The 13595-nt window shown below is 48.5% G+C and overlaps 1 protein-coding gene across 8 annotated transcripts in view; it reads right to left on the reverse strand.

Moving 5' to 3' along the window:
* Positions 1-8121: 8121 nt before the first annotated feature.
* Positions 8122-13595, reverse strand: part of CD151 (CD151 molecule (Raph blood group)) — a 32069-nt gene continuing 26595 nt past the window's right edge. For all 8 annotated transcript variants that reach the window (XM_014873580.2, XM_088166719.1, XM_088166724.1 and 5 more), the window contains 4 exons: positions 12958-13062; positions 11947-12102; positions 10987-11073; positions 8122-10255 (listed from right to left, as the gene is read on the reverse strand). In XM_014873580.2, coding sequence (XP_014729066.1) covers positions 10196-10255; positions 10987-11073; positions 11947-12102; positions 12958-13062 — 408 coding nt within the window. In that variant the 3' untranslated portion in view covers positions 8122-10195. The remainder of the gene's footprint in view (positions 10256-10986; positions 11074-11946; positions 12103-12957; positions 13063-13595) is intronic.

Here is a 13595-nt window from a genome sequence, read left to right on the forward strand (position 1 = left end):
TCCTTCCAGCAGTGTGTGTGAAAGCGTGCTCCTTCCCAGGCAGTGATAGGAGGGAGAAGAGAGAAACATCCACTGTATGGAACAAGGGGGTAAAGGGTAATGAGAGCAGGGGCACCTACCCAGGGCTGAAGGCTGTCCTGGTGAAATGGGATGTGCTCCTCCCAACACTGAGCAGCCCCCAGCCACCAGCTGATGGGCTCTGCCCAGCTCCTCACCAACACCATCACAGGTACAGCCAAGCCCTCCAGCCTCCCACTGCCACAGAGAGTGGGAACTCAGAACTTCTATAGTTGAGTTTATAAATTTATAGGCAGCAATGCAATAGCTAACACTTGGGCTGGAGATATAACAAGAGGTTTTGCTGAAATTCCTCCAGAAAATTTAAAAACAAAAATCAGATGAGTGCTGCTCTAGGCTGTAGGCCTTTCCTTGTAATGAGATGTGCAGCTGAAGCAATTACTAACTTTAGATTTTTTAAAAAGCAATAGCAGTTTGACTAGGAGGTCTTCCTCCAGGAATGAGCTAGTAAATGAAAGCATTAAGTTAATAAGGGCTTGAGTGCTTCAGATCATTACAGAGATGGCCTACAGCTCCACACTTCACCAACTTGATTTTTTAAAAATATTATTGTCAAAACAGCTTAAAGAAAAGCCCCTTTGGATCCACTCAGCATTAAATGCAGCCTAGACAAATGGCTGCTTTTCTGCATTAAGCAACATTTTTAAAAACATTAAACTAATAATTAAATTCCACTGATGAAAAATTGCTTCTAATAAATAAAGAGAAACAGATGCCATTGGCCTTGGCAGCTTTCATGTCAGTGACCTGAGCTGCTACTGAACCAAATGAATGTGGTGCTGCAGGAGCTGGGAGCAGCACCATGGAGACACTGCCATTTCAGCTACAGCCAGAGACCAGATCTTGGGATCTTGTTCCTGGTGTTTGAGCAACAGCCTGGCATCCCCACAGTTAATCCCCTTTTATCCTGCCTTCGTCTCAAACCACCAATGGGCAAAGTTGCCTTGGAACAGATCCAGGACTGGGACCTGTGCTGTCCAGAACAAGGCTGGAGCCTGCACCCAGATTAAGGTGGTCATGCACCACCTGACTGCAGGTCCTTCATAACTCAAATCATCTAAAACTTATTCTAAACTCTGGATGTGATCAACTAAACATAACCAGAGAGAACTTTAGGCCTTCACTCCCTCCATACATCCACTTCCAGGGGGGTTCACAGAATCAATTCGGTTGGGAGACCTGTGAGGACGATGAAGTCCAACCTGTGACTGAACACCCCATGGCAACAAGACCATGGCACTGAGTGCCACATCCAGTCCTTCCTTAAACACCTCCAGGGACAGTGACTCCACCACCTCCCTGGGCAGCCCAATCCAGTGTCTAATCACTTTCTGTGAAGAAATTCCTCCCTATGTCCAACGTGGATCTCCCCTGGCACAGCTTTAGACTGGGTCCTCTTGTCAGTTGCTGGTTGCCTGGGAGGAGACCAACCCCCACCTGGCTTCCCACCTTTCAAGCATTTGTGGAGGGTGTTAAGGTCACCCCTGAGCCTCCTTTTCTCCAGGCAAAACAACCCCAGCTCCCTCACCCAAGTTCTAGAAGCAGGGAAGTCATATTGCATATGAGGTTACTGCAATATCACAAACTTAAGCTGGTTATTTCTTTCTTCTTTATTTTAAAAGATACAATATTCAGGCAGCTCAAGGAAAAACAACCTTTGGATTTTGTCTGCTCATAAATCCATCACAACAGCTTGGGGGAAAACAGTAAATAAGATATTGGAAGAAGAGCACAAGAGGCCAAAAGAAGAGCATCTGCCTCTGGATGTGCTATTTGCAACCAAAGTCAGGTAGCAGGCTGTGATATTAGTGTGTGGTATTGATTTGTTCTTAATCCAGAGAAATGCCCCTGTAATGAACTCTGCTGTGCCCTTAATGATTTCATATTGAAGGATGTTAGGTGCCTTGCTCATAACAGAGTAACAGCAATTCCAAAAATAGCAATCCTCATAATAAAATGTTATTGAGAATCCTGAATTTCAATATAAAAGGGACTCTGCTGTACTCAAGGGCTTACAAGATACAAATGCATACTTTAAAAAGTTGTATTAAAGTCATGTTGGTACCTGAGTTACAGAGACACCATAAGATGCTACTCCAGGGAGCAGCTGAGCCCAGGTCCCCAGGAAACTTTTAGGCAGATGTAATACAGGCTGGATTTAATCCCACCAGATGATTGGGGCTGGATGTCTGGGAAGGGCTGAGATGCTTTTGTGAGCTGCCTGCGAGGGCAGGGGAGCGTGGCTGCAGTGCTGCTCTGCAGCCATCAGGGAACGGGAACCTGCCTGCTCCTGGCTCTGCTGCTCATCCCCAGCCTCTGGCAGATGCCCCTTCCAGAGGGTCACCACCAAGCTGCCGCTGCTACTGGTGCAGGGAGGCTTGCAGGAGAGGGTGGAGGCCGCCAGCTTCCCAGTGGGAAGAATTCCCACCAAGACCTGGGCCACCACAAAGAACTCAAGAGCTGGGAGCACCAGGTCTAAGGCTGACCTCACTTGCAGGTGATTCCCCAGCCTCAGCTTTGTCAGTGCTGCAAACAGCAGCCCCAAATTAAGCCTGCAAGGCTTCCCAGCCTCCATCAGCACAGAGCTCATTCTGATGGCTGGCCCAGGGGGCAGGACCCCAGTGGCTGGGAAGGATGGGGCTTCCCCATCTCCCACCACATGGTTGGTGCCAGAGCCCCTCTCCTGGACTAGAGCAGCAGGAGGGAAGACCCAGCCCTGCAAAGAGATGCTGAGGAGCAGCTTCAAGCCTTCAAATAACCCTCAGGCACCAACCGACTTCATTAAGAGCAGCCAGGGGCATCTCCTGCCACCTCTAGCAGGACTGGGGACAGGATTCATTAGCTGGAGGAAACAAGGGTGAACGTTTGCCTCCTACAAGCCCCAAAAACAAGCTCAGAGCTTGGTTTTTAGGTTGTCCAGGATATAGACTAAAAAAACCACCGTTAGCTCAATTATGCCTTATTAAAACCATACTTGCCTTTATTACAGCCCATTGCTCCTGACCCCTGCCCAGAAGGTGATGTCAGCCACGCTGCCCCTACCTGCAGGGTCTGTTTGTGGAGCAACTGGGAGCACCTGAGGGGGCTGTGGATCGCTGCCTCCTCCAAGACCCATTCCTGGGGAAAAGTGGTATGAAAAACTGCACCAGAATGGTGAACTTGTTCCCCTGAACTGGCTCTAAGCAGGTGAAGCAGGAACTGTTTCCCTCTCCCCAAAGCCCAGACTCCCTCTCTGCTCCAGCCTAGTTCCTGCTAACAGTTAACCCACAGGCTGGCAGCACCTGGTCCTCCCCAGAGAGACAAGCAGCATCCTTGGACCCTGTCTCTGAGAAAGACTCTGAATCCTAAAGCAGTGAAATAAGAGCAGCAGTGCATGGAGAGCAGAAGCTATTTGCATCCACATTCCAGCAACCTCTGCCTGCAAAAGTAGAATCAAGTTTAGTCGAAGCTCCAGGCTATGTGAAACCAGAAAAAATTGAGTGATTCAAAACCAGAATGGTTTTAGAAGAGGAGTGCCAGAGTTCAGCAGTTTTGTGGGGCCATAACTCCTTAGGAGCAGTATTTTTATTGTTACTTACATTACAGGCAGAGCTGAAAAGGTGCAGCTGTGACTGGGGCTCCATGGAGCTTGGCACAGCTTGAACAGGCACTAAAAGGAAGTTTTCAATCTAAGAGGACAAGGAAAAGGAAAACACTGCTAGGAATTAATTTGTCCATCGTGCTGAGCAGGCCCTGGTGGGGGGCTCCAAGGTGAGAAGGAGCTCAGCTCTCACTCAGGTGCAGGATGGACTCTTCCTGCACTGCTGTCTGCTCCTCCACTCCCTCCCAGCACCAGCACCAGTACAATCTGAGTAGCTGCTCATTTCACCAAAGGGGTCATGAGCTCTGCCAAACAGCCTGGTACAAGAGGTGTCCTCAAACCTCCAGGCAGACTGGGGACACAACTCCTGTGTTCCAGTCAGAACTGTAACCACATCCCTGCCAACCCCCTGCTCTGCTTGTGAAATGCTGCCTCTTCTCACCCACGTTTGTTTAAATTCAGTTCACTCCCTGAAGGCAGAGTTGGTTTTTTGGTGTAGAGGGGGCCAAGAGCCCACATTTGTTGGAAGTGTGATTTTAATAGCCTGATCCCATGACATTACCCGTAGTAAATGAACTGTAAAATATACGTGAAAAATATATTTAATACATATGTAACCTTCTTCACTGTTCCATGGTTTAGGGCTCTGCTCCCTCTTTTGGGGTTCAGGATTTTTCAATCTGGAACTGTAGACAAACCTCAAACGTTTCTTTTGAGTAATCCTGCCACAACTGCCAGCTAGAGCCTAAACAACTGAATCATTCATGAGCCCATCCGCAGAGCACGAGGCATTCAGCAGAGGAAAGAGCACGTCAGCCTTTAACTGGTTGCTATTAAAAACCTGGAAAAGGGAGGTGGGAGAGGGAGGAAGGAGGAAAAGGAAATAAATTATAATGTTGATCATGTTTGTGGAACGATGATGGAAGAAGGATGGAAAACACAAGGACAAAATGTGAATTAGCCTGGGATATCTTAGACAGTTGGGCACATTTAAATGGGACAAAATTTAATTTAGGTGAATATAAAATAGGTCCTGATGATGCTTAGTAAATTACAGAGGACTAACATGCAAGAGAAGAACGAGAAGAGCTGGATGTAGAGGAACATGCCTTCAGATGTCATTTTGCAGTGACATTAGCTGTTATTTCAGTCTGGAGGGAACTGAGCTGACATCCTCCAGGAGTGAAGACAGCAGCTGAAGTCCAAAACCCAAGCCTGGTGCCTCACATTTCAGGTCATCACTGCCTAATTCTGCATCCCAAGATGGGCAGCAAGGAATCAAAGCATGTAAAACAACATGGGAATGCAACTAGTCACTAAAAACTGCTTGGGAGGGTAAAAAGGTGATTAAACAGGAAGCTCTCCCAGGAACTGGGGAGGAGAGGGAGAGAAATCATGACTGGGAGGATCAAGCAAATTTTTCTGGTGTCAGACTTCTGGGATAAAGGGGTTCCAGCCTTTCTGAGCAAAGTAAGAAATACAAACCTCACCTGTAAGGCTTTCCATGAGCAGTGGAAATCCTCCAGCGTGGCAGATCTACAGACGTACGCACACACGCATAAGGTCAAAGCTACGAAGTGTCACCCCACACCTCTGCACCCCAGTGTCAAGTGCCTGCTTTTTTGGTTGTCTCTGACCCCAGGGGTGCAAGGGGCTCAGTGTGACCCTCACCTTCCCCCCGGGGCTGCCAGGGACACGTGTGACAGCTGTCAAAGTCACATCTGGGACTGCAGGGGCACAGGGCTGGCTGCTGCTGTCCCAATGTGGGGAGAGAGCAGCCGGTGGCAGGATCAGACCCTGCCAGGGCACTGTCCCTGCACTCTGTGTGGGTAGAAACTGCTCTTCTCTTCAGCAACACAGTTCACTGCACAGAAAAATGAAGCCTGGAAATGCCTCATGCTCGGCAGCTCATTTTTACAGAGAGGTGCTGTAATCAGGAGAGGGAAAGCTGCTGATCCTGATGGCCCCGGCCCGTGCAGCTTCCCTTGTGTTAATGCAGGAGGAGCAGCATCCTTTGAGAAGCGTTTAAGAGGACTTCAGAACCCCAAAATGGGGTACTTGGAATGATGCTGGAATGAGTCACTGAATGCATTTGGGGGGGCATCAGCATCCTTGCTGCTCATGTGATTACAGCTCGTTTGAGAACACTACACTCTCTCCCCAAAAGGAATTTGTCATCTTTGAAGGCACCACACGAATCTGCTCCCCGTTGCCTCCGTGGCCTGCTGGGAAAGGAGAGAGCATTCCCCTTTGCCATTTCCCAAGCAGGCTGGATTTGTCCTAACTCACCAGGGAGGAGAGTATCACTGCCTGAGCCTCGACTTTCCACTGCTGCAGCCGTGCTCAGTCCCAGCCCATCAGAAAAACAAGGATGTTACAATCACCACTGAAGGGAGGCTTCATAAATGGCAAAAGAAAGGGGCACCAAGGCACCCCAGGGGGAAAATTCTCCCCAGTTAAATGGCAAGAGAAGAAAGGGCATGTCTGTGAACTGGTTCGGGGTTAGAAGCAGCTTTGTAGCTGCATAAAATACTCGTCTTGTTTGAAACGGCAGGAACAGAGTGACTGCCCGAAGCTGCACCTTTGCAGAAACTGCTTACCACTCCAGCTGTTTTCCCTTTCCTTCCCGAGCAAACTGTGCTGACCACCTGGCCACCCCAGGAGCACAGACCCTGGGCTGGGCTAAGGGCTGCAAAAGGCAATTAGCACCGCTGAAATCTCCAGGTCCAAAGCGAGACAAGCCTGTGCTCCTGTCTTGAGAGAGGGGAAAGCACCCAAGAGACCTGAGGCTGTGGGGATGCTGTAGGATGGCAACTGCACCTTGATCACAAACACTGCAGAAGCCCTTCCGAAGAGAAAAAGAAATCTCTTTAAAGCTTCATGCTTAGAACCCCTGTGCTCCAGACGTCACAGACACCACCCCAGGACAGTCTTGCAGAGAGGGTGGCAATTTCCCTCTGGGGGTGGCAGAGGGGGGCTGTGGCCACACGGCATTCCTAAGGACACACAGGGGAACAGGACAGTCCCTCCTTCTCGGTTTGCGCTCTACCTTCAACTCACTTCTCCTGGAAACGGGGCTTGGGAGGAGATCTCCTAAATGTCCACAGTCGCATTCCTGTGTTAGCCAATGCATGCCAGGAATGCACGGCGGTCCTGCAGCGGGGCCCTGGCTCGCCCCGCCACTCCCGAGCCAGCCGGGTCCGTGTCCCCTGCACAGGCAAAGACGCCCGCGGGTGTTTTCGGCAGCAATCTGTGCTCAGAGCCGAGCGCAGGCCAGCCCAGCCTGAGCACTGCGCTGCTGCAGCCCGAGAACCGGGCGGGCTGCGGGCGCTGCGCTCCCCTCCGCTGCGGGATTCCCGGGGCCGGGATAGCGCCGTGTGCCCATCGCCACCACCCTGTGCCCATTACCCTGTGCCCATCGCCACCACCCTGTGCCCATTGCCCTGTGCCCATCGCCACCGCCCCGTGCCCAGCGCCCCGTGCCCGTCGCCACCGCTCCCCGCCCGTCGCCCCCCCGCGGCCGCGGCCCGCACTGCGCCGGACACCGGGCATTCCCACCCTGCATCCCCATGGCTCTGCTGCCGCTTCCTGACCTGCCCCTGCTCAGGTCAAAACCCCATGGAGGTTCCAGTAGGACACACTGATACCCCTGTATAATAATAATAATAATGCAGCTAATAATGCATTAATAACTACCAATACTAACAAATCAGCTATTCATTCTAATAAATAATCATCATTTTAGGTTGCAATAAATGATTATGCTACTCAATCCTAAAACATAATATGGTAAATAGAATTTAACAGACCCCAACAGTAGAATTTTCGGTAATTGTATTAATAGCTAATATCAATACTATAAATGCTAATGTTTACAGGAGATGATAATAAACATTAATAAAATAAACTAATACTACTAATTAATAATAAATATTAATGAAACTAATAACCACCTCTGTCACTACCCTGACAGGACAGAGGGCAAATGATGGGTGACACCACAGGCCACTGGATGACCCTGAGGCCTTGGGCTCCCCTGAACTGCACTGAGAAGTTTTGATCCATTACATCAAACTGTCCCTTCTCATTGTAATAATTATCCCCTTCATTTGGCCCCTTCATCAATTATCAGAGCCTCAAATGCCCTCAAGTAACCCCTCTCAGGGACTCCATGACCTCAGGTAAGCCCAAATGACTTTCTGTAACCCCCGTGACCTCAAGAACCGCTGAGGTTCTGCACCCTGAGCTCTCGGGGGGAGCAGCCTGCAGCACCCCACAGCAGCACATCATAACCAGGCTGGCAGGGGCAGGGATGTGAAGCAGACTCTCCCCAGCTTCCTTCCTTCCTTCCCTGGTCCCTCCATTCATCTTCTCGAGGAGCTGGCTCCTCTGCAGCAGGATCTGAGCAAGCCAGAGAACTCACCTGAGAATGGTAGCCCTTCAGCTGTGCCACACACAGTCAGTAGAGTCTTAAGCTTTATTTTTCTATTGGCCAGCAACTTAAACTGGGTTAAAAAAAACCAAAAGCAATGAATATTGTTACATAGAGAAAAAGTATAAAACAGCTCAGTGGATACAAACCAACTTACTGTTCATGTCTCGTTCTTCCTGGCCTCTCCCAACCCTTACAATATGTTTGAAGGGAATGGGCAAAGGCAGCTATGAAGATATGCTTAAGAAATCAGAAATATTGCTTCAAGCAACATGCTCAATATTTTCCTCTTAGTTAGTAGTCAATACTTGTTAAGGAACTTTACTATAAAACAACAAATAATTTAGAGATTTCTCCTTTAGATCATTACAGAATAATTTAGATATTTTTCCTCTCTTTCTTACTGCTGTGGAACCAAGGATACACCTCAGTTCCTACACCTCTCTTTCTGCATTAGCTGAGGATTATTTCATAGGACTGATAATGGAGGAGTTTCAGATTGACCTGCTCTGAATTTTAACGTGTTGTCCTTTAGCTGCAGCCCACGATTTCTGCTCTGTGAACCAAAACCCCCACGATACTGCAAGACCCTTTATTGGTCTGGATGATTCTGCTTCTGTTGGCTGTCTGCTGCTGGGGACAGGGCTCAGCCAGCACTGCTAGAAGGCCAGAAGAGGGAAGAAATTTATTTATGAAGGTCTGAGCTTGTCTTCATTGCTCAGAAACATCAAACTGCCCTTTATGCTGCTTCATGAGTGTATCAGGCATACCAGGAAGGAGGGAACAAGACAAGAGGAACACAAGATCCTGTCAATTCAGGCTGCAATCAAGTCCATGGCAATGTCTGTGTCCTGTAGGTATCCAGGATTCCAATGCAGAATTTTTAATTAATTTAATATTTAATTAAAACCTATTCCTCAGCAGCAAATAGCTAACCCAGCAGTACCAGTTTACCAAGTACACTGGGGCAACTGGTTGAAACTGACTCTCCTGACTTTCCTGGCAGTAATCAGTAAATTGAGCTTCCAGACAAAGCTCAGCTGATTAACAAGCTCTTTGGAGGCTGAAAAACATTGGTGTATATTCATCTCCTGCCAAGGGAGGCAAACCTGGAGGTTTTAGTTAGAAAAATCAAACCAAGGGAACCTCTCAACATGTAACAGATGAAAAAGGTATTTCCACTAACTGAGCAGGCCAAAGGGTAGCAAGATATGACAGCCCCACAAAAAGACCAGTTCTTCACCTGGGGAAGGGGATAGGAAGGTGGAAATAAGACTGCTCACTCATGCTGGAAGCCAGTCAATAAAACAAACTAGACCCAAAAAAGGCAGTCCATCATCTTTGCTCCAGAACTGCTGGGAAGCAAAAGGCCTCTTGTGGCTCCTAATGGCACTCTGTTGGAGGAAGCTTCAAGGGAAAGGAGGAAGAATTGCTGAGAAATCCTAAGGCACCCACAACATCTTGACAACATGAGGGTCACAACTAGATTTCAGCTGCACCCAGTCAGCTGGGCAAGTAGCTCCTACCCCCAGTAACCAGGCAGGCATCCCATCCTCTCTGGTGGAGAACAGCTATGTTAGGACACTGGTGCACACTTGGGAGGAGGGAGAGAGAGAATCTTCCATGTATGAGAAACTCAGCTCTGTCTCCAGCTCAGTGCAGAACCATCATCTGTCCTCACAGTCAATGCCCAGTACTGCTGAGCCACTTCTCAAGAGAGCAAACCATGACTCTTGTACAGCATCCTGATGGCTTCATGTTGGCTTGGGAAAGCCTCGAGGGAAATGGCCTTGGATAAATCTTGCTTTGTAGTTATATCAAGGGACTGTTGTGATAAAGCTTCTAGCAGAAGATCCACAGCTCTTTTGTTTCTTCACACTGAAGAGGACCTGCTGAACTCCTGGCTGCCTCGTACACAACAAGGAGGGTGACTTTCCCCAGAGGGGCAGGTAAGGCAGTGCATGGTTCTAAAGGCATTCAATTACAGAGCCAAGTCCTCAAGTTACAGACACTTTTGGTGGTGGTGGTGGTGGTGGTGGAGAGTGGTCAGGTTGGCAGGTGCTAAGGGAAGTGGCAGAGGGGGAGCAACAGAGCTCTCACAGCTATTAATATGGTTCTGACTTTAAACTCTTGTACAAGCAGCAGGTGAAAATCATCCCAAAGATCTGCAGGGTAAAGGGAAGAAAGAAATACATGAAAACCACAGAATGGATGCAGTGGAGTCAGCAACTTGAAAACTAACAGTTCAGACCCAGTCTGGAGTGTCAGCCAGCTCCTGCCTGGGGATAACACACTCCAGCTTGCAATAGGCAGCAGGAAAAAACAATCTGTGCTAATCCTTGTAATTAATCAGTAGCTTCCTGGGGTGTAATTTGGCTGCTTGCCAGAACAAAGGGGAAGATGAGGAACTCCCAGATATATCTGCATCACGAAAAAAGAATATCCTTTGCCCTCCTCTCTCAAAATGAAAGTGCAAGACATTCACATTCCATACCTTTATTCATCACCCTCTCTCAAATCATCCCAGACCCACAGGGCTGTTCCTCAACATGACACAGCTGAAGGAAATTTCCTGGCTAACTCGAGCTAATCCTTAGGATGGCAGGTGGGAAGGTCGCTGCTGCGGGGCAGGCACTTACGGGACACAGCCACGGGAGGGCTTCCTCGGGCTGCCGAGCCACGGCCTCCCATAGCCCCGCTCCTTCCCCGGCCCTGCTGGGAATTCACCACACCCACAGCAAGGCTTTTGCTTGGACCTGCTCAACTCCTCAGGTCCCCCAAGTACCTGGAAGCTTCTTGCCAGGCAGGGAAGAGCAGTAAAACATCTTTTTTTTCCATCCCTCAGCTCAGAAGTTCCTTCAACTTCTACCCCAAAACTCCCCTCAACCCTTTTTACCTGCACACAAGCAATGCTGATGCCCACTGCCCCGATAATTTTCAGATGCTCTTGAATGAAGTTTTCCAGCTTGGTAATGCAACCACTCTGCAGGATGAAAGGAGGGACATGGGAAAATCAGCTTCGTTTTAACCTCCTGTTCACTTTAATCCAATGTCTGTGACCCTTGAAAGCAGCACTTTAAAAAGTGGTGTCTGTGAGCAATCTCTTCGCTCGATATCTCTGGAAAAGCTAAGCAGATGATGTGAACTGCATCATGCCTGGTACTGCTCAGGATCGTCTGAACAAACCCAAGGTTGCTGCTGGCATTGCAGGAGAAATGCAGAAGAACCGACCACATCACACACAGAGTGTCATTCTTCTCTCAGGTACGTGGAGAAAGATTCCCTCACTCACTGCCTAGCTCCTGCCTGGAGGGGATGTTTATTCCTGTGAGGCCAAAAGGCCAAGGAAATGCTGCTAAGTGCATCCAGTACCAACAACCCTAACATAACTGAAGCCTTTTAAGAGTAAATTCTTCCCACTGCTTTTTATTACAGCAGTGAGTTTTGGTGTGAACCTGGAAAGCCAAGCTCTGTCTACCTCTGCCTTGCAACTGTCAATCAAGAACCAGAAGTATCTCCATCTGCACCTCACAGAGTAATTCCAACCACAAGAAGCTGTGTCAAATGTAGGACTTGCATCCAAATCTCTTGCCAGAACCAACAACCTCTCCTGCTTCTTCCCCTAAGGTACCCAGTGGTAACAGACATAGTTAATTATTTTCCTCTACATCTACATATTAAAAAACAGTCTACAGAGCTGAACATTCAGCTAAGGAAGTGAATTCTACATTCCAAGGAATGCTACTGACTTTGAAGCCTACTGACAGTTTGCAGTAATAATCCAACACTATCACTCCCTGCCCACCTCCTTCACACACTCAGTGACAGGTGGCGCTGAAGCCCTTCTGCTCTTTACCTCCTTGTAGATGTTGGAAGGATGGTCTCTTCTGCCACACAGGTCAGTGATGGTCTTACAGCAGCTGTCTGGGACTTTCCTCCCACTGGCCCCTGGAGATCTGATCCACAGGCTGTCAGCCCAGTCCGTGTAGTTGTTGCTCCCACAGCACTTGAACTGCACACACAGAGAGCAAAGGCTGAGCCTGTAGCACTGCAACCTTTTTCTCCCTCCAGCCTCCCACATCAAGCCCTGAGCTTCACCCTCCTTTGCAGACACTCCAGCTATCTCATGGGTTTGGTTTTTTTATAATCATTAGTGACTTTTGTGTTAGGAGTTCCCCAAATGGCCATTTAAATATCAAGTTCATCCATCCTTCAGCAGCTGTGACTTTTGTTTACTGCTGGGACAAACTGTAACCAGAGTGCACCTGCAGCTGCCTCAGCTCATAACTGCGTGTTAATGATGGCAACAGGATAAGTTTAATTACCAGTTACCATCACAAATGCACCTGCTATGGCACTATGCAAAGAGTACTCCCTGTGCTTTGAAAGTGCCTTTCAAAGGCCTTTCTGTGGGACAACCTGTCAGAACTGTGGAAGCCCTAACCTGAACCACCCCTGAGCCAGGCACAGCGAGCAACAGGGGCGGGAGAGCTCTTCTTTCATTACATCTTGCTCTCTAGAGTACTGAAAAGCTTAATGAAAAATGTCAGCAATTTCTCCAAAGCTTTGAACTGGGAAAGTAGAAGCAGCTGCCAGAGTGACTTGGCAGCTCCAGTTCACTGGGAGCAAGTTCAGATATCATTTCCCCAGTGCTACTGGTCATGCAGTTCAGTGATCACAGCATGCAATTCTGCCAGTTGCATGGCTCAGGCCCTGCACCTCACCCAACTTTCTCTTGAATCAGAACATACACTCAGCCTACAGAAGAAATACGTGTAGGTTATTTCTTCATGAAGAGATACCCTTTGTGTGCTTGGTTTTAAGCCCTGAAGTTGCATTAACTCTCTTTGCCTTCAGAGACACCCACCTCCTGCTGCAGCTTGTCCACTGCACTGGTAACGCTCTCTTCTCCCTCCCTCCGGTACTTCTGGGTCATGGTGTTCTTCAAATTTTGCTTCAGCTCCAGGCTCAGCTGAATGGAAGAGACAGGATAAAGGGAAAAATCACAAGGCAAACTCACTCCTCAGAAGGACCCAAAGCCCTGCATACATTCCACTGCCCTTGCTCCAAGAGGAGGACAGAGAACCTAGTGGAAGCTACAGCTTCCTTCAAGGTCATCCTCCAAGGCTGGACTGGCCAGGCTTATTTCCAAATGATTACAGATCAGGCCTCTGTTTTAATAACTGCAGGGGGCTGCTTTGGGATCAAATTTCAACCTGTGTTACACATCCCCACGTGGCTTCTCACCTTGAATATGCAAGATTGCCAAGACATGCCTGCAATGAAAGGGAATACAAAAGTGTGCCTGCTTAAACATGTATATGCCAAGCGCAGTCTTCTCCCTCTAAAGCTTGTAAAAATACTAAAATCTCTATTTTTGTAAAAAATACAAATCACTCTGTCCAGGAGCGGGAAGAAATCAGAGTCCTTGGCATGACAGACTGAAGCCACACAGACCAAACAACTCTTGTGTCATCTTGAAAAAGGATGCCACAGGAGGGAATT

Source organism: Sturnus vulgaris, chromosome 6, assembly GCF_052056855.1.
Source record: "Sturnus vulgaris isolate bStuVul1 chromosome 6, bStuVul1.hap1, whole genome shotgun sequence".
In the NCBI taxonomy this organism is placed as follows: domain Eukaryota; kingdom Metazoa; phylum Chordata; class Aves; order Passeriformes; family Sturnidae; genus Sturnus; species Sturnus vulgaris.